This window comes from Vanessa atalanta, chromosome 8 (assembly GCF_905147765.1).
Source record: "Vanessa atalanta chromosome 8, ilVanAtal1.2, whole genome shotgun sequence".
NCBI classification, from domain to species: domain Eukaryota; kingdom Metazoa; phylum Arthropoda; class Insecta; order Lepidoptera; family Nymphalidae; genus Vanessa; species Vanessa atalanta.
In genome coordinates this window covers 3,098,814-3,119,239 of record NC_061878.1, presented here as the reverse complement: position 1 = coordinate 3,119,239, position 20,426 = coordinate 3,098,814, and the positions used below count along the sequence as shown (strand labels likewise).

Sequence of the window (20,426 nt, the reverse complement as noted above, 5' to 3'; positions counted from 1 at the left end):
AAATATAATACACTGAATAAAAAAAGGGTTTGAGTATAATATATCATATAATTTCAATTTGTTCTTATATATTATTCGGTAAAACTGAAAGCAAGATCTAAAAATTGGTCATTTCTTACCAAGTCGAATACGTTAAAATATCTACCACAGGGTTTCGTTATATTTATAGATTACTTATTAAAGGATTAAGCAAGCGCAACGAAAATGATTGCTCAAGATCAATACTAATAGGGCTGTTGATAAAACTATATCAACACTATCAATATGTCTAAGTACTCTTATAAATATAAACAACGTAGTACAAAGAAAAGCGCGCCCTACTACCATGCACGCTACGCAGCCGCGACGCGAACGCGGGGAGCGCGTGTAAACAAACAACTTTGGATATCGTAGTATGAATAACGCGCTCTCGACGCCTGCCGCCCATTCCGTCGCGAACCGCCGGCCGTGCCGCACGCAGCCATGATTGATTACGCGCGTCCCTACGATCAAAGCATGTGCGATCTCTATCTGCCTCCCACACCACCGGCGCCCGCGCGTCTTGATGATTTCCAAGTTTTCAAAAAGGGTAACCCTTCTCACATCTACGGAAACTACTACAATAATTACGAAATGTACGGGGAACCAGAAATTGACACCGCCGCCAACGTTTACCACAACCTCGTTAGCTCCCGCGAGTACCGTCACGAGGACTGGAAGCAAAAAATGGTCATCGACTGGAATGACAATGAAACTGTATCCTGGATAATAGAGTGTGCCGTCACCCACGGATTCTGCGAGTATGATGTACCGTTTTATAATTTCAATGTCCCAGGTATCGAACTGAGAAATATGAGACGAGAAGAAGTCCAACAGAGAATGGCTCATCCCAGCGTCGATCCTAATCTATCAAGAAGGATAGGTGACACAATTTTCGACAAATTGCAGAATCGTTTAAATGAAGATATGCTCCGGCAGTCGTCAGTGTTTAGATACGCGGAGAGTGATCCGTACCAAAGTAATGAACCAGTGAAGACAGTGTTAGATTTGGACTCTTTTGATCATAAAAACAGGTTATATGCTTCGGGTTATAAGCCAAATGACATTAGTTTGTTTCAAGCTGCCGACTCCAGCGACGATGCCGAGGATGTATTTCGTTCCTCGGAAACAGCATCGCCGGAGTGTTCATACGGTAGTGATGGTAGCAAATCTGGTGACGAGGAAGAGAAAAGAAAAATGTTCAAAAGACCACCCGGACGACCTAAAGGCAGCGGCAGAAAAGTATGCAAGCGCCCTAGAAGCGTGTCCGTGCCAGAGTTTCTCCGGAATCTCTTATTTGACGAAAAGTACTGCCCGTCTATCATCAAATGGGAAGATCACTCGCAAGGAAAGTTTAGGTAAGTTATGTTTACATTTAACTTTTAATTTAATAAAGATAAATAATAATTAATCTTATAATAAATTACAAAAAACAATGCAATGTCGTGACTTGGTCATTTGTCGTCGGTTGAATCTCCGCCGTTCATCCATAATTTATCTCATCTCAAGTCACGTGGATCGGCGAACGCCAATAAACGGTTTTACAGCTCAACTATACGATGTCAATACGTATTGATCATTAGCGTTTGAAGGTTTACTTCTGTTCTATTGTCTCATAAAAGTACAAACAGTTATTGTACAATGTAAAAATGCAATACTACGTGTTAGTTCCATGAGTAATCAAATAAAAACTACATAAAACGCAGATAGGTAGGTACGCCAGATACACATTATATTTAAAACATAAATAACAATACTTAACTACATTAATTTATCTTTATCAAATCATTAATTACATTTTTCTACAGCGTTAATGGTACTAATTAATAAGTAGTTAATATTATATGATGTTTGTTAATTTCAGTTCAATTTTAGTTAAATTGTAATCAGTAGTTGTGCTAACGATTAAAACAAACTTTATTAAAAGTAAAAAAAACTATGCAAACAAAACATATTTTTTTTATCATACCAAATTTGTTACTAAAAATTGTATAATTGTTACCAGACGAAGAATTGAGAATTAAGGCTACAATAAACAACTGAAAATCGATATAAATATACATTAATTTGAACGAGTGGAAAAGTCCTTAATGAAAAAAGAATCGATGCAACCTTATCAACCTAAATTGATTCAGTGAATTTCTCAAGTACACGACAGAATTACTAAAATATTCGTTTCATAGTTATTCAGAGATCGATGGTGCAGAATGCAAATCATATTTAATAAAACGGTTAAGAGATAGAGGTTATGATGTTTATAAAAAAAAAACAAATTACAAGAGACGTTGTTTGATAACAACGTCTCTTGTAATTTGTTTAACACAGCGGTCAAAAATATATCGTGTAAATATTGTTAGAAGTATTAATGGAAACCATATATTTAAATGGAATCAACTCGAACAACCATCTCTTCATCAGTATCATAATCGCCATCAAAATTTGCTTGCTCTTGTACCATTATTGCTTAGAGATGCGATTGTCACATTTTCTCCTAGTTGTATGTGTCTTACGGCACATAAGTTAATATTCCATGTGTTAATAATATTAAGACATAACGCTCTTTTACGTTATTGGATTATTATCGATTCTTCTCAGGTTTGCTTCTTGCTCTGTGCGGTGTAATATGATCATGTTGAAAGGCTAGTGCGGAGAATTTTAATTGCACACCATTATCACTCGGAATTAGGTCATTTGCAACTCGTAACGCGCACTTATTTATATATAGATTTTTTTTTTGTAATATTTCATACGAAAATCTATCAAATTATAACTTTTTATCTGACATTTAAATCTTTTAATAAATAAACAAGTTTAAAAATTTTAATCGTCATTATTACCGAAATGATATTCGTGATTAATTATAAAATAATATAGAATAAAAAAATACGTTTGGGTATCAATGTGTTTTATAGCAACAAACATTTAGAATTTTATTAAATTCTCAGCGTCTTCGAATATGACCTTCCTCGAAGCATCCGAATAAAAACACAGCGAGGCGGTCAATGTGACTTTGCTGACTGGTCCTGGGAGCATGTGGTCAGAAAACGGCGTTATATTTAATTCAGCTGATGCATCTTTTATTATATAAACATTATTCATTTTAAAATTTACATTGTATTCGTACAGCACTTAAATCTCATATAGATCTGGAAAGATACACTCCATCATTATTATATTTTTTAATTGTACATTACTTTTCCACATAACAATATATATGTTGGCGTAGGTTACATCAATTATGATTAGATCATTGCAAGTCACGTTCTTTACACGTTTTGAGAACAGGATAAACATGCACTATAATAACACCGTAGGTATTTTCTATATGTACTAGGAATAACGTGTTTACTTCTGATAGATTATATTATGATTCTTCTCAATTTAACGAATGTAACTCATAGTTATAAAACTTTCTAACAACACGGATATAATCGTATCTTTTTATTCGTATACTAAATTTATTTGAATTTAACGAAATTTTTTACCAAGTGTTAAATTGAATGTAAGATAGATGAATATATATTTTATTCAAATTTCTTTTTTGATTAATAAATGTGCAATTACATTGTAATAAAAAAAAAAAACGTGTACAATAATTGAACTCATAATAAAAAAAAAAATGTTTTAAAATAATTTAATACATAAAAAAAATTAAAACGCCTCTTTGTGTGAGGTCTGTGCTCTCAAGCAGATCAGCACATTATTTTATGTTTTACCTTTACCTTGCTGGTTCGGCTTTGTCCTTGCTTGATTCACACGTTAACTTGCAAATTTTGAATGCATACTATTTAACCTCTATGGCCCTAGTGTTAAAGTATATTTTACATGACAGAACTGCAGCTTAGTCTTAGAAGTTGTTTGACTTCAATCATTATTGCGTCGTTCAGAGTGGAGGTGGCAATTATCATTATGACCCTTATCGCTTTATCTTTAGGGTTCGTATCGTTGCGAAGTCGTTTAGTTCGTTTTCATAATAAAGATTCTAATTTGTCTTCCATATCGTAAATATTTGAAACTATATTGTTGACACGGATTTAATTTAGGTCTTAAAATGTTTAAATGGTAAGTTTCTATTGTACACGCTATGTATAATTTTGTATATATATATCTTTCTTACTTTTGTCGTTATCTTACAAGAAGCAGAAACTTATATTGTACTGGAGATCTAACTATTGAAACATTTTTAAAATTCTTATAAGACCTCGATCATTTGACGTTCTTACGCTGTAATTTAAATTTCTAACTATAATCTTATTTGTAGAGACGCAGGGTTGCATTTCTGGTAACAGTTTAATAAATTATAATCCTTTTTTTTACTGGAAATATTGTACATAATGGAAACAAATAAAAAAAACAACGTATGATTCGTAAACAGCTGACTCGTTAACTTATGAATCAAGTTGCTTTACAAATTTTTCGTCTTAAAATGTCAGCCGCTGTCAAACTACGGAAAACTTGTAAAACCGACGTTTCAAGTTATAAAACGCCAAAGATTTTTAGGTTATGTTAGTGGTAAACATAAATATTATAGAAATACACATATAAATATCACAATAACAACTCGGCAGCGCCGTTAAGCAAAAAACGTACATAAAGTATAATTGAAAAGATCAAGAATATACAGACGATGTATTATTATTAACCGAGTTACCGAGTGTTGAGTATGAGACCGGTTTGCAAGTAAAACAATTCACAGAATATATACACACTACTTAAGGCTATATACGTTGTGATTTTTTTTAGTATTTCCATTCGTTTTGTTATTTACTAACTCTTGAGACGGGTATTAATTGATGATTTTAATCTTCTTTAGGATTTTTTGTTAAATTTAGAAGTAATTTGTTGCAAATATTTATCTAACATTGTACGTGTGATGGTAACTCATGACTTAAAAAAAATAAGCCACATTGTTTTCTAGTATGACCAACAAACAATGTAACTTAATTTTTTTTTATTTGTTTACGATATATACGAATGTTTAATTTGTTTACGATAAAAACGTGTATACGAATTTTGTCAGTCTTAGGTTATTTATAATTTATTATATAATACTTTTGGAAGTAACACAAGAAATCTTTAATAGCAAAAATTTTCTCATTTAGATTAAAAGTAGTAACAGATTTTAACTCTCCCACTTATGGGCTAAGGCTTCTAATATCTTTGATAAGATTATAAACTTAATTCACCACTGCCCTTATGATGAGTGTTGGATGATACACAAATTATGGCACTGAGACGATTTAATTCAAATTAGACAGATTCAACCTTACGTTTGAACTTGCTATCATCGTGAACATGAAGATTTTTTATTTGCCTTCAATACAATTGACTAATTCACACCCGCTTTTGATGAGGAATCGGCTTGTATCTCTGTATTGTGAATACTATGTAAATATTAGTTTCGGTAAATATTTAGCTTACATATTGAATGAAGATTTAACTCTTCGAATTTATGTTCCCTATATTTTAATGCTTGTTCAATATCGGAATCTTGTTAGTCCGTCTGGCTATACTACTTACTTATGAGATATTCTACCCCCAAACAGCAGTACTTAGTATTGTTACTAATAGTACATGTTTTGGCATGAGGGTAAGTGAGCCAGTATAACTACAGATACAAAGTTGCGCGGATGAAATTTACTATCATATGGAACATTTGCCCGTACATCTATAAAAAAAAAAACTAGTATTTTCTCATTGGGTAAAGTATTTAAAATTCTCGCTAATAACTTCAATATCTCGTCCCATTCACCCTCTAAGTAAAATATATGAAGATTTCAATCGCTTTATTCTTATTCGAGATAGCTCCTCTCATAGTCGAATTCAAAGCTTACCAGTCCCTTTGGGGGTGACTGCTATAAAATCACTTTCCGATCGCTTCTATGGGATCATACTTCCTATTAAACGTACTTTTATGTTAAATGCTCTCAACATTAGTGACATAATATTAGTCAGATAAATTGAATTGTAAATCGAGTGTATTTTAGAACTCTTAATATATAACTAAAATATATTTGTATGATTAAGAAAAACAATAATTGATTAAGAATGGGTACCAAAGTCAAAGTCAAAGTCAAAAATCTTTATTCAATATAGAAGTGTTTGCACTTGCTTATTGATTGTCAAAAATCTACCACCGGTTCGGAATTTAGCACCTCGGACCTGAGAAGAACCGGCGAAAGAAACTCAGCGGGATATTTTTTTTTTTCATTTTTTTTAACCATTTTCCATGTAGGTACAATGATAAGTATATATTAGTTGTTTGAAACAGCCTGGAGGCGATCATTTCATTCCCAAGGTGTGCAGTCAACTAAAAAGTCATTAGTGTTGTAATATCCTTTAGCACACAAACGCTCTTTAACCGACAGTATTATTGTATTTTTATAATTTCTTATGGGAGTTTTTATTTAAGAGTAAATACTTCTTATAAGATATTGTTATCTTTATTCCAATTATTGATAGACACGTTAAATATATATATATTTTTTTTGTTGAATACAAATTTTTGATAGTATTATTTCATAGAATAATTTTTAATCTTGTTATGTTATTTTAAACTATGATACAGGGTGAATTTCTAAAGAGATTCGTATTAGAATTCAGATTCAAAGCCATTGTTGCATTTAATCGTAACGAAAATTATTTAATAAGATTTAAGAATAACATTAACAAACGAATACAATGTTTATTTCATATTATACATTAAAACTCTTCTAAAAACTATAAACTAAAATAGTTTCGTTAAATTTAAAAATGAAACTTGTCTGATTTAAATCAAATAAGAATTAATTAAGTTTTAATAATGTTTAACAAAAGAATAAAGTAGTGCTTCATGAGGGCGGTTCCCTGCACTGGTATAGATTTTTTCGTTGCTACGCAGCCTCAAGGACGCTTCCGTCTTGCGCTTCCTTGCGTACACGTGGGAGCATAAACTTGCCAAAACACTTGGCTTTCGCTGAAAAATAACTTATACATAAGTTAGACGCATAATTTTTTTTAAACAAATTATCACTATGAGTGCATTTATTGCAGACTTCGAACGCCTAGTGCTCTAGAGAATAAAAATCGCAATTTATTTAGGTTTAAATATTACTTAACAACTTTATATATCAACTATATGTTAATAAAAATACAATGACATAGTTATTAGTTCTTTTATTTAGACCCGTAATAAACAAAAGCTAATCGAAAAAATAAACTCGGTTTTTATTATTTTTCGTATGTCTGTGTGCGTGATATCTTTTGCGTGATAGATTTGTAATGATAATATTTTAAATTCATGTTCGCTTACGTACGTGGTTATTTCCAGTCACTTCTGATGTTAAGATTGTGTTAGTAGAAATATGTGAAAGTTAATAGGCGCGAATGATACTGTAATAGCTTCATAGAACAAAAAATAATTTGTTTAGCTCAAATTATTCTCATATTCATTTAGAATAATCGTAATCGAACGATGCCATACTACAGAAGTTCTTATTGAGTTTAAAATCAATGATGATAAACAAAAAACCGCCGGTTCTTCTCGATGGTATCTGTAGCTTTACATTTGATTCAATATATGACGATTCATAGATGTGAATCAACTTGGTAAGTATCAGTATTGTATCGCATTAGTAAATGTTTTGTCGGTGATATGATCAATCAATAAATAATATTTTTATTTTGATTTAGTGTAACATAAAAAATGTCGACTAATTAATATATTTATTTATTATTAATATTTAATGTTCTTATTATTTTAAGTGAATTGTGATTACATAATTAGATGTTTGTGTGGAATTATCATTTTTTTTTTTAGATTTTGATAATAAAATAATTGATTAACAAACAGACATAATATATAATTTGAAAGGTTAAGAAAAATCGCACGCCCCCGTTCGCTACGCACGGACAAAAATAAACGATGTAGCCCTGCCGTTACCATGGCAACGGCCGGGAAGCTTCCAGTCACGTGTCGCAGCTTCCGATTTTTTCTCGCATTTTTCTCCTTCCCCCCTCGTGTACGCGCCTTAATTGCGTCTGTGAGAGTGTGGTCCCGAGAAATTAGAGCAAGGATAGTTTGCGCGCAGAGGCTGCACGCTATTTTGTTAAATAATTTAATTAGTTTTGTAAAAAAGAAATATAAATTCATATTAACAACTATGTATGTAATACATACGTGACATACAACATTTAAGTAAACTGTTAAAAATATTTTATACTTCAATAAAACATCAAATTCAATACATGTTATGGGTATTATGCAGTGCCTTAGGTGATAAGTTTCGAGGCATATAATTGTCCTTATTTACAACGACAGGAATTTAATTCTAATTAATATTTAACAATGTAGCAACAACAAACCATTAATTAATATTACAAAACATATTATAGGTACGTCCATCCGGTATATAATTAACCGAAAGATAAATGGTTAATTTATTTTAATAACAATCGTATGTTTAATGTTATTTTCCATTAAAAAGTTTAAACGTGTTAAATGGTAAATTGCTTGAAATAATTATACAAAAAAATTATAGTCGTCTTAAATAATACTACGATTATTAATTTGAATTAAGAGAAAACAATGAGATTTTTTATTACAAACAATAAAATTAATTATCACGAACAAAGATAATTCCAATACTCTGTTATAAATTACTCTGTGGAACGCTTGCACCAAAGTCCCTGTAACATTTCTTTTTCGTGAAAATCTATTTATAACTAGGGCAGCCTCGTGTTTGCCGCGATACAATCATAGTCGACTCCATTTCATTCCGAATAAGGTCGATATTCGTCTGTCTGGAAAATTGTGCGTTGATGGAACCTATATATATTTTTTTCTCATAGTGCCTCTATTATATTGATTAGTAAGACTCCCTCTTCCGGGTGCGGGTCGAGCGTCTTTTGCGAATACTCCTCACTTTTCTTTGTTTTCCCTCGTTTATTCTCTTAGTTTGTGGGATGAAAAATACGCATTACGACGTTTGGCCTAGTTTGTTATATAGTAAATGAATGTTATTTTAATACAATATAATATAATAATTGTTGTGTGTTTGATAAGATCGTTTGCCAAACACACGGTGTTAGGTCTGTCACAACACAAACTTCTGTACAAATTATCATTGGTACACTTTGTGGTAAGGCTTTGTGCTAGCTCTTCTGGGTAGCCAACCAACCAAAACTACTAATAAGGCAGTAGTGACCACTTACCATAAGGTAGTCCATTTCCTCGTATGCTTACCGTGATTTAGAAAAAAGAAGTTATAGGAATACTAAAGTAAAATAAAATAACATTTTCGACGATCAAACTTAAATTTTCTATAGAGATGTAACATTTGGGCAAATTTTTTCTACCGCAAAAAAACAGATTTTCGGAAAACCAACTACACAAAAAAAAAAAATTATAACACAGATTGAATAGTAAACTAATAATTGAGTACTGTTTCGTTTTTAATAAATATATTATGATAACATATTATGTCAAAGAAATATCTTGATATTGAATTATGAAGGAAGAACTCATAAATTTAAAAAACTTGGTATGTTATGTCAGAGATCTCAAAACTTTTTAACGCAAGAGCCGGACTGACTACATAAGATCTAAGAGTCGATACTTGAAACTGTATCTATATACTATAGTTTCTAATGACGCGTAAATCTTCTAAAGGCTGCTTGCTGTAATCTCATACACACAGATTTTCTATAAATTATTGGACTACCATTGGTTCTAAATACGGACAAAAATTTTCAACTTACTTATAAATCATTAGAAGTGAGTAATAAAATATAAGATTTCGTTATATTTATTATAAGGTATGACTCTAATATTTATAAAATATATATATAAAAAGAAAGGCTCGTACAAAATTTGTAGTGACACAACGTTAGAACATTGATTAAAAATGTAGAAAATAATGAAACGAGCAACTGTCCCAGCTGTTAAATAGTTAAATAGATTTGCTGCTAGCTTTTGATGGAAACGTTAAATTGAAAACACACACACACAGGTTATAGGTATATGAGGTTACTCACACAAAACAACATTAATAATATATACTGAAACAAGTAGGTATATGGTATACTGAATTGTATTGTCAGTTTTACAGTTTAATCGATTTGGTGGAATTTATTTCAATTTAAAATCCAATCGCAAGATTATACCCACACAAATATACAGGTTAAGATAATTAAAATATAAAAACTTGATAGGTAAGTCACAAAACTAATAAAAATTAAAAAAGGCAAAAACCAATATATACATCGGATCGATCGATCGATTTACCCGTGCATAATATTAATTCCAATACCATTATATTTTTTATAATATCAATCAACCAAATATCGTTTCAAAGAACCCTAAATATCATGCCCGCAATTTACACAGTGGGATTCCCCCGCGGTCGATTCGCGCACACATCTAAAAAACACTCGTACACACTCATTTATGTGCATAGTAATGACGTGTGTTACAGTGGAATGTGCATCTCGGGAAATATTATGAAAGACCAGTTCTAGTTTCTACTCGTGTCGTTGGCACTTTGTCAAGGAAAATGTTCTTTAAAATGTATTAGCGTTTGTCAAAACTACTTTTACTTCCATTCATTAAGTATATCAATGTGATATTCTTAATGAAAATGTAACTGTTATTGTTTCTGGTAACTAATTATTTGAATTAAATGATGAAATATTATAAATAATTGAATTTTGACAGCAATTCAATGTTGGAGAAATGTACTGTGATGTATTTAATGCTTTTATTAGTAACTACAACATGACGCACGCGACTCCACGAACGCGTTAATAAGTTAAAAATCATTGTCACAATTTACGTAGACGGTAATTTAAATCGAATAAACTTAATGAAATAGAATATATTATAAAATAAAAACATTACAGAATATAAAATATGAGAATAACGTTCATATTATAACAATTGTATTATTACAGTTTTCAAGGTCGAAGTGGATAATTTCGTACGCGTTCAAATCGAGATAATTCAGAATCGAATGGTGTCAATCGAGCGACTAACTCGGTGACGTCATGGTACACAACACTGATACCTGTGGCACCGATAACGACACGAAGGCGTTTATTTGTCACATCTTTTTTTAAATGTTGTTCATAAATCATTGCAAATACGTAAACATTATTTTATTTGTACTCCGTTTTGACTTCTAAATTAATAACGGAAGCTACTTTTATATCTCCAGCCAATCTGATTTAATAAGAAACAAAACGTTATTATTAATAATACGAAATCAATAATATTAGTTTATGATCTTAATGTAATATTTATTATATTATTACAAAATAATAAACGAATCAATGGATGAAACAATTATTATTATAGTTTTCTTTAAAAATAAGTGTCTAGTCCTCGTGTTATGTTTTAAGAAAAACAGTTAAACGTCGGTATTAAAATGGCAATAAAATGTTTTATAACTATGCTAACATTTACATATATAACTATTGTGTTATGGGACAAAGTTCTATGGATATGCCGGTATTCTTAGGCACTATATGCTTTTGTATTTTGTTAATAATAAACTCCGCACTTACTATTTTAAAAGAAAAATATTGATACGTCTCTAATATGTATAACGACAATATTCAATAATAAAATAAATAATAAAACCACATTGCCATTGTGTTGATATTGATTATATTTTTATGACGTTAGTACTGAGATCATGAGCCGAGATGTCTCAGTGGTTACGACACGTGCACCTTAACCAATGATTATGGGTTCGAACCAGGCATGCACCAGCACCATGATTTTCCATGTGCTTAATTTGTGTTTAAAATTCATCTCGTGTTCGATGGTGAATGAAAACATCATGAAGAAATCTGCATGTGTGTAATTTCAATGGAATTCTGTCACATGTCTATCCACCAACCTGCATTTGATCAGCGTGGTAGAATTAGCTTCAAACCTTTTTTCGTGACGTATTAATATCCAGTGATAAGTCATACTAACGATACCACTGATAATACTAAAACTATCTGGAGTAACAGGCCCGCTTTAATCGATCGTACAGGTGGTACAAAAAATATCCGGCTCCGCGTATTGAGGGTCGCCTCGCCTATGATGGTCTAGTCTTGAAAAAGCCCCAGAAAATCTCTTAAAAATCTATTTCGGATAAAGAGATCGTTAGAATACTTCTTGCACCCTTGTTCAATTGAAAACGATGCTGTGTAGTGTCATAGATACTACCCAAGAATAACTTACCATGCTATTAATAAACTATAATGAGATATATGAATAATAAATGATATAAAGGTTTCTATCTTAATATTTCTTAAACAATTATAAACGTTGAAGTATTGGACCTAATTTACGTAAAACTATCCAACGAAATGAGTATATCGTAGAAGATCAATAAAAAAGTGTTACACTTGCTTATTTACTGTCAAAGATTTAGTATATACTAAATTTGATCAGAGGAATAGGTGAAAGAACCACGCGTCTATGGTCGATTAAGGATTGGATCCCTGACCGCGTATGTCGCCAGACAGTCTATCGTTGAATTGTTAATACGTCACAGTTTGGTAATTTAGTTATATTTAAAATAACCTTTTTATTTATTAATCGTAGTTAAATGTTATAAAGAAAAAAAGACAATTTTATTATATTATCATTTTATAAAATCTACTGAAATAAATTTATTGATGACATGAGAAAATCTTAATCAATTTATTGAACTTAATTGAAAATGTAATTAAGTTACTTAATGTCAAAATAGATCGATTAAATAGATAAGAATATGACACATGCTATTATCGATAAAAATAGAATGCGATGCAATTAAGTATCGTTTTAGCATCCGAGTTGTGCGAGCGAGACGGCATGAGGATAACGTGGAACAAACGTGCGATTTATCTCGTGAGCGACGTAAAAAGTTTGCAAACGTACACACGGCCACGTGCTAAAAAAACGCTTGTAATTTTTACCGTAGACTGTATAATCGAATAAAAACTTGTAATACGATGTAGCCTACCGTACCGTATTGTGCTGTTCCGTTAATTTATACGAATGAATAAATGTGGCTACTCGCTTCTCTTTTTTTATTGTTTTGTACCTCTTAACATTTGCTTCCTTAGTCTAATCTAAATTGAGAGATATTTTATAAGTACGTTTGTTAAATTCATACGCGTGTATGTGTGTGTAAATAGTTTTACAGCAGAACTCCTACCAAAGAACATGTGTAATATTTCTAGATATTATTAATTATAAATTCAAGATATTAATTTTAGCGAGTGTTTTTGATGAAATAAGATTTTACTTTATTACGGATAAAATACATTCCAATATGACGTAAAGTTTACATTATATCCAAATTGCACAAAAAAAAAATCTTTAGAAATAGTAATAATTTTTTTTTATATCCAACCTATTAAAACCTAACGAGGCAAGTCTTAAAATAAAATTGATTTATAAAGTTTTTAAATAATTCATAATTATATTGTACGTAAATACTTTCCAAATTTATAAATTATGTTTTCATTGTACTTGAAAGCATACGATTGCTTTTAACAAACTTTTATACTGTGTGACTCAAGACTCAAGTGAAGTTAACATCACCTGTTTGTATGTGTGAGTCACACTTTGAAACTTCATGTTCAACTTGTCATACAAATGATGGCTCTGAAATTTAGCATACTGTTCGGACTAGGAACAATATAATCTAAATACGTAATAATGTATTAATATATATTTTTTTTAATTCAATAAATATTGTATACATTTTTTGAGATGTTACATAATTCGTAATTATTAAATAACAACAACCAGTTTGAAGAAATATATACCTGTTTTTATTTTGTATTCGTTTTTATATAAGTGTTTGGTTAAGTGCACTAAAAAGCAAAGTAAACGTTCCAATGTTTCGCAAAAAACTCATTTTCTTTAAAGATGGTTCTAGAATCTAGATTATTCCAAGAAACTTCACTTAGTAAATATATCCATCAACCTACAATGTACTTGGTTGTTTTTTTTCTGGATTTTGCATCAGTGAACACGAGATGAAGAACATCTTAGCTGGCCAGTTTTTAAATGTTGACCAACAGTAACATTCCACGTAGAGTCAAACAACGAAGAAATTCATTATTATTTAGTAAAACAGAAATAATATCAGATGCTTGTCTCATTTTAATCCGATAAATATTTATGAGTGATTCCACTCTTACTTGTTTATAAAAAAATGATGAATAAAACACGTTATCTTTTTTCGTTTAACACAAACCGGAAGTGACCTAAGATGTCGCGTATTATTATAAAAAAAATCTTAAATGTTGGCGGACAGACACTTAGGTCACGTGTTGGTAAGTGGTCACCACTGCTCACAGCCATTAGCACTGAAAGAAATATTACATAATCCTCACATCGCCAGTGCGTCAACCATGGGAACTAAGATGTTATGTCCCTTGTGGCTTGTGTGGTAGTTACACTGGCTTAATCACCCTTACTACAATTATATATATAAATACCCTAATTACAATACTAAGTATTGCTGTTTGGCAAAATAATATATGATGTGGGTGATACCTATCTATATATAGATGATTCTTTATAAAGCGGTACTAAGTAATCATTCATACATGCATAATATAATACCTTTATTAGTTAACATCGAACTACGCGCCTACAAACAACATATCGGCATCAATCATTGGGTGACGCAAATAACTATTCTGAGTTTCAGCTATTGTGGTTCAGTGACGTGTTTCAAAGGACCAATGAACAAAGTTAATATGTCTTAATCGAATGGTTTAAAATCGCATATGGGACAAAGAAAGAATCATTCATTCTTTATTTGTAGTACGTTCTACGTGCGTCCGCTACCGTGGATAATGAAGTTTTTTTTTCTTTAATCTGTCTCAGTAACAAATCTCACTGGTAAATCTTGATATTTATACAAATAAATATAATAATACAAAATTTAATAATTATAATATAATCTTCACAGCAATCTTGCTCTAAAAGTACAAGTACAAGTGTAGGTACACACAGGTAAATACTTCTCAATTAGCGCGACGACGATTTCGCAGAACCCTATAAGTTTTCCGATGATTCAGTACGAAACAGATATAACACGAATGTATCTCTGCAGTCAATAAGATATAAATTATATGTATAAATATATATTTCTTAGAATTGCAATTTATATAATGAATGCTTTAGTTTTATTTTTTAGTCGTAAATAATATCATATTTTTTTTTAACTAATCTTCGAAAATAAAATTAGATTAAAAAACATTATAAGAAATGTAATTTCAGAAACAAAACATGTTTTCTTTGTGTGCGAATTTCTCGAAATACCTGGAAACCATCAGCTCTGACATGTTTTGAATTTAAACTGCCTCAACGCTTGATCGATTACACTAAAACTGACCTAATCACAAACGAATAGAGTATATTTTTAACTATCAATTCGGTTTGTTTTGAAGAGGTGGGCGTTGCCAAAATTGATGTAATGTATAAACAGTCGGGGGGAAAATACATTTGTGCTAATTTTAGCTACGTTTGAAAATAAGATGTCAATGGACAAAAACAAGTAGATAGTCCTAGAACAATACCGATATAGATAAATTTTTAATTTAAAATTAAAAAAATATTGTTTGAGTCGTTGCTCAAAACTGATCGAAAGGCTCAACTGAACCCAAGCAAGGTACCACGGTGAAAGGTATTGTAAGCGACCTACTGTCAGACTATTATCATATACACAATACATACTTTTTATTTATAAAATGAATGACCTCTCTAAAAAAATTGACCCGACGATTCGATAAAGTTGACGATTAAGTGGAATTCCTATGATGACAAAATATTATATTTAAGCCTTGCATTACTACGACACAACTATCGTCTACCAATTATAATTAAATATATTAGATCATCTGAGTTTATAGTTAGTTAATTTTTTTTTATATATACATTTATAAACATAACTAGCCGTGCCCGCGACTTCGTGCGCGTTTGAATTTTACAAAAAAGTTATTGTTGTAGCCTAAGTTACTCCTTATTACATCAGCTATGTGCCAGTGAAAGTCCCGTCAAAATCGGTCCAGTCATTCCAGAGATAAGCCGGAACAAACAGACAGACAGTGTAAACAATTGAAAAAAAATATATTTTGGTATATGTACCGTGTATACACACATATGCATTCTATGCAGTAATAAGCGGTTATTTTAATATTACAAACAGACACTCAAATTTTATTACATGCATGTATAGATAAAATAATAAGTGTTATTATAAAGATAATTTAGAAGCCACTACAATTAAAATAAAGTTTATAATTCATATAATTCAGTGTATCAGAACCTCAACCCGCATAATACGCTATCAAGGCAATTAGGTAGGTAGCTGTTTCATGTGATCTTAACTGTTGCTTGCTGTTTCAGATAGTATTTTTTTTTTAATTCATCGAACCTGTTTCCATGTAAAAATATTCAGTAAAAAATGTGCGGTAAATACCCGTGTCGATTTCGTTACTACTCAACAGAGATATATAATATATAGTTATGTTTGCCAGTATTCTTGGAAGAGTTAAGCAATGAATAGACTTGAGGTAACTTTTATATGTATATATTAAATCGGGAAACCTTGAATGTAAAGTTTCTATGAATATGCTAAACAACGGTTATGTCCCTTTTTTAAGTCTCCTTTCACCCCCCTTTACTTACTAATCAAGTAAATAATTTATAGTAATTTAACCGTAGCTCTATTGGTAAATTTATGTCATACAATGTTAGTGGGTACTGTTTTTGTTAACCTTTATAATCATTATATTTGAGTTGTCATTATTACATTATAGTATTTAGGTCGGTGGAAGGATTTTTAATATTTCCGCCCGGGTTTCGTTTTAAATGGTTAGTGATCTAGTTTAAGAGTTAGCTGTGTGTTCGGCTCGGTTTTTATTCCGAACCGTTAGAAACCGGTAAAAAACGGTTTTGATTGAATTCTATTTTTAAACTATAACGCTTTTGTTATAATTAAGATATATTTTTTTAATCTTGATTATATTTCTCGAAAGTAAATGTTACATCATTATAACCTTACACATGTACCTACATTTCCTTACAGCTGATAAGAGATAACGCAAACTGTTGCCACTTATCAAAGGGCATCGTAACGGTAACCGATAAGATATTTTAACTCGGAAATCGAAAGCTATATTCAAAACTGTTATATATATATCTCATTTCATATAACTACATATATGTATTAATGTATCTCGCAATTATTTTATTGGTACTCTGATTGATCTATATATATTTTTTTTCCTATGTCATTATTTCTCTTAAACCATACAATAGATCAATATTAATTCCCATTTATTCATGCTCATTATCAAAGATTATTATTATCTTATTAGTTTGAAAATGGAATTAATTTGAAATGTAATTTTAAAAAAAAGTATATCGGCAAACGAACTGAATGAATGCAAACACAACTCGGCGATCATACATGTGTGCGTACGCGTGAACATGTTACATTGTTATCAACACATCAGATGATATAAAGTGACCTCGGATATTGAAATAGGTACGAACCAAAGCGAGTGGTTCCCCTTTACCTATAGATTTAACGCCCCGTTAATATTCTCTGTAAAATAAATAACATTTGCAAACAAAACACGTATCATTTAAAACAGACGATTGCCTTGGACATGAATCTTAGGTACTGTTTTATTACAGTGTTTATTTTATATTTTATAACTACCAGATATATCAATAGTTCTATTAAAGTTAGTACCCTGTTTCAGTAAGCAATTACGGATAAAATGTACAGTTTAAGAAGTTATTGAACGTGATCTTACTTTGACATGGTCTGAAGTAAAAGTCGATTTGGTATATTTGTTTCGAAGGTGCCTTTCACTTGCGTTTGTTGACTTTAGACTGGGAATAAGCATTTATTAAAAAAAAAGTAGACATCATCTGAGGGGCTATAATGTTCGGAAATCTATGCGTCTGTGGTTTTTTAATGGTTTTTGTGTTTGATTAATGGTGTGTGGTTGGTTAAGGTGGGCGTTTCGCAATAAAACCATTATTATGTACAATGTTCCGCAATAGAGTTAAAGCCTTAAATTTTAAGGATTTAAAGGAGATAGTTTGGAGCTTTGACCTCACCACACCAATGCTCATTGGTGGTTAATAAGAGATATTATCATGAGACACTCGCAGGCTTCCTCGCGATGTTATATCAGCTCTTTGGTAATTGGTAAAAAAATTATTAGGAAAATTAAAAGGTAATGGATTTTTTTTTTATGATAAATTACCGTGTGCCTTTAGAGGCGTTTGTGTACTAATTGTATAAAATATACATTCTAACTTTGATAATATTATATCGATTTTTGATAATCTTTTATTTTAAAAATATATATTTAATAAAGAACACCATAAGATTTTAATTTAAGTATGCTGAACGAGATCAGAAACATTTCCCGTCCAAGGTTCGTAAGATTTGCATAAACATAACGCATTACGAGTTGCTCCTTGGCCGACTTAAGTCGGTCAAGTGTACGTACTCGTAGAATAATTGTAGTTTTTCCTCACAAGGACATTGACTTTGACAACTTCCTCGAAAAAACAACCATTGTTTATGTACAAGTTAGACAAACTTGAAGACATAACACCGCACTTTAAGAAAACACCAGTTTTTATTTATAATTCCTTATAACAGGGACATCCGTAATTGAGCGAATTATAACAACATTTCTCTCTCATCGGTATCGAGTTGGTATTTTAGTGTATAAATATAAACGGCTTTATATTCCGGGGTATAATTTAAAGTTCCTTTTTACAAAGAAGTTCTTAATAGGTTTTCTTTCTTACCTGGAGGAAAAAAGTTGACAGTTAAACTCATGTGTTAATGAAATGCTTAACTCGTGTGTCAAAGAACGTAAAGTCGTTAGTCCTGCGTCTGATTCCTCCGCAACATTGAAATTTTTCATGGTAATATATTCTAATATCTTATATCACATATATTCTTTGCGTTTGAGTAATCTGAAGTATTTGACCATTTTCAGTTTCCTTCGGTCGGGGTTGATTATTATGATTTTTATTATTTTAAAATAATTTATATACGAATAAGTGTAATTTTAAATACAATTTATATCATGGTTGAATTATATGAAAATTACTTAATTAAAATATATATATTTATTTTTAATTTAAGCGTTACATTAAAGCATTAAATAAGATATTCTCAACTGAAGAATAATAAGAAATACTACTTGGAAACGAATCAGGAAATTGCCTTTGTACGTAAAATATTGTCACTTGAGCTACTTGCGTTACGCGATACAGTAAATGGTTAATAAAATTTGATTGCCTGCGATATTTCTAAGTATATACAATGAGTTAATTATCAGATAAAAGTCAAGCTGTAGCCTACATGTGTAGATTTTTGATGAAACTATACAGTATTACCCGACTATATATACAATAAACAATCTGCTTTACCTAAAACAGTTAGAATTCAAATTTGCATAAAAATACCTCAGTAACATAGAGCCGGTCTAATAATTGATTTTAAAGGGAAAATTGGTGATTTACTTAGTAGTAGGGCTTTGTGCAAACCCGTCTGGGTAGGTACCACCCACACATCAGATATTCTACCGCCAAATAACAGTACTCTGTATTGTTGTGTTCTAGTTAGAAGGGTGAGTGAGCCAGTGTTATCACAGGCACAAGGGACATAACATCTTAGTTTCCAAGGTTGGTGGCACATAGGTGATGTAAGGAATGGTTAATATTTTTTACAGCGCCTATGTCTATGGGCAGTGGTGACCACTTACCATCAGGTGGCCCATATGCTTGTCCGCCAACCAAAGCCATAAAAAAAGATCTGTAACGAAATTTAATGCTATTGGGATTACATTGTTAAGTGAAGTAGAAAATGCACTTTCTTTTTAAAAAAATCCGTAGTTTATTTGTACTAAATACACAAAAACTTCGTAAGCGAATTACCTTTACTTATTTTGTAAATTATTTTGTAGAATATCCTTTAAGCGTAATGTATAAAATTTTAACGAATCACGCAGCGACTATACTCCGATGAGTTGCAAGTTTCTTGGCATTGCGATAAATCTTAATAAATATTCGAGACTGGCTGTTCATTTCAGCTTTGCTTGTGCAAATTAACATTTTTTTTATTCAGTGTAAAAAGGCATAAGCTGAAATTACAATGTTTAAATTTTCACCTATAATATATTTTAATAACTAAATGTATCGACCCTCTGAGATCCTCTAAGATTTTTATTATAAAATATAATTGGGTGGACGAGCAATGAGCCACGTGGTGGTAAGTTGTCACCACCTCCTATAGGCAACGGCGCTGTAAGAAATAAGAACCATTACTTACGTCTTCAATGCGCCACCAACCTTGGGAACAAATATGTAATGTTCCTCGTGCCTGTAG

General features: G+C 31.2%; 1 protein-coding gene across 1 annotated transcript in view; it reads left to right on the top strand.

Annotated features, from left to right (window-relative positions):
• Positions 1 to 335: 335 nt before the first annotated feature.
• Positions 336 to 20,426, top strand: part of LOC125065784 (ETS homologous factor-like) — a 28,677-nt gene continuing 8,586 nt past the window's right edge. Inside the window, exon 1 of the mRNA XM_047673605.1 lies at positions 336 to 1,376. Coding sequence (XP_047529561.1) covers positions 463 to 1,376 — 914 coding nt within the window. The 5' untranslated portion in view covers positions 336 to 462. The remainder of the gene's footprint in view (positions 1,377 to 20,426) is intronic.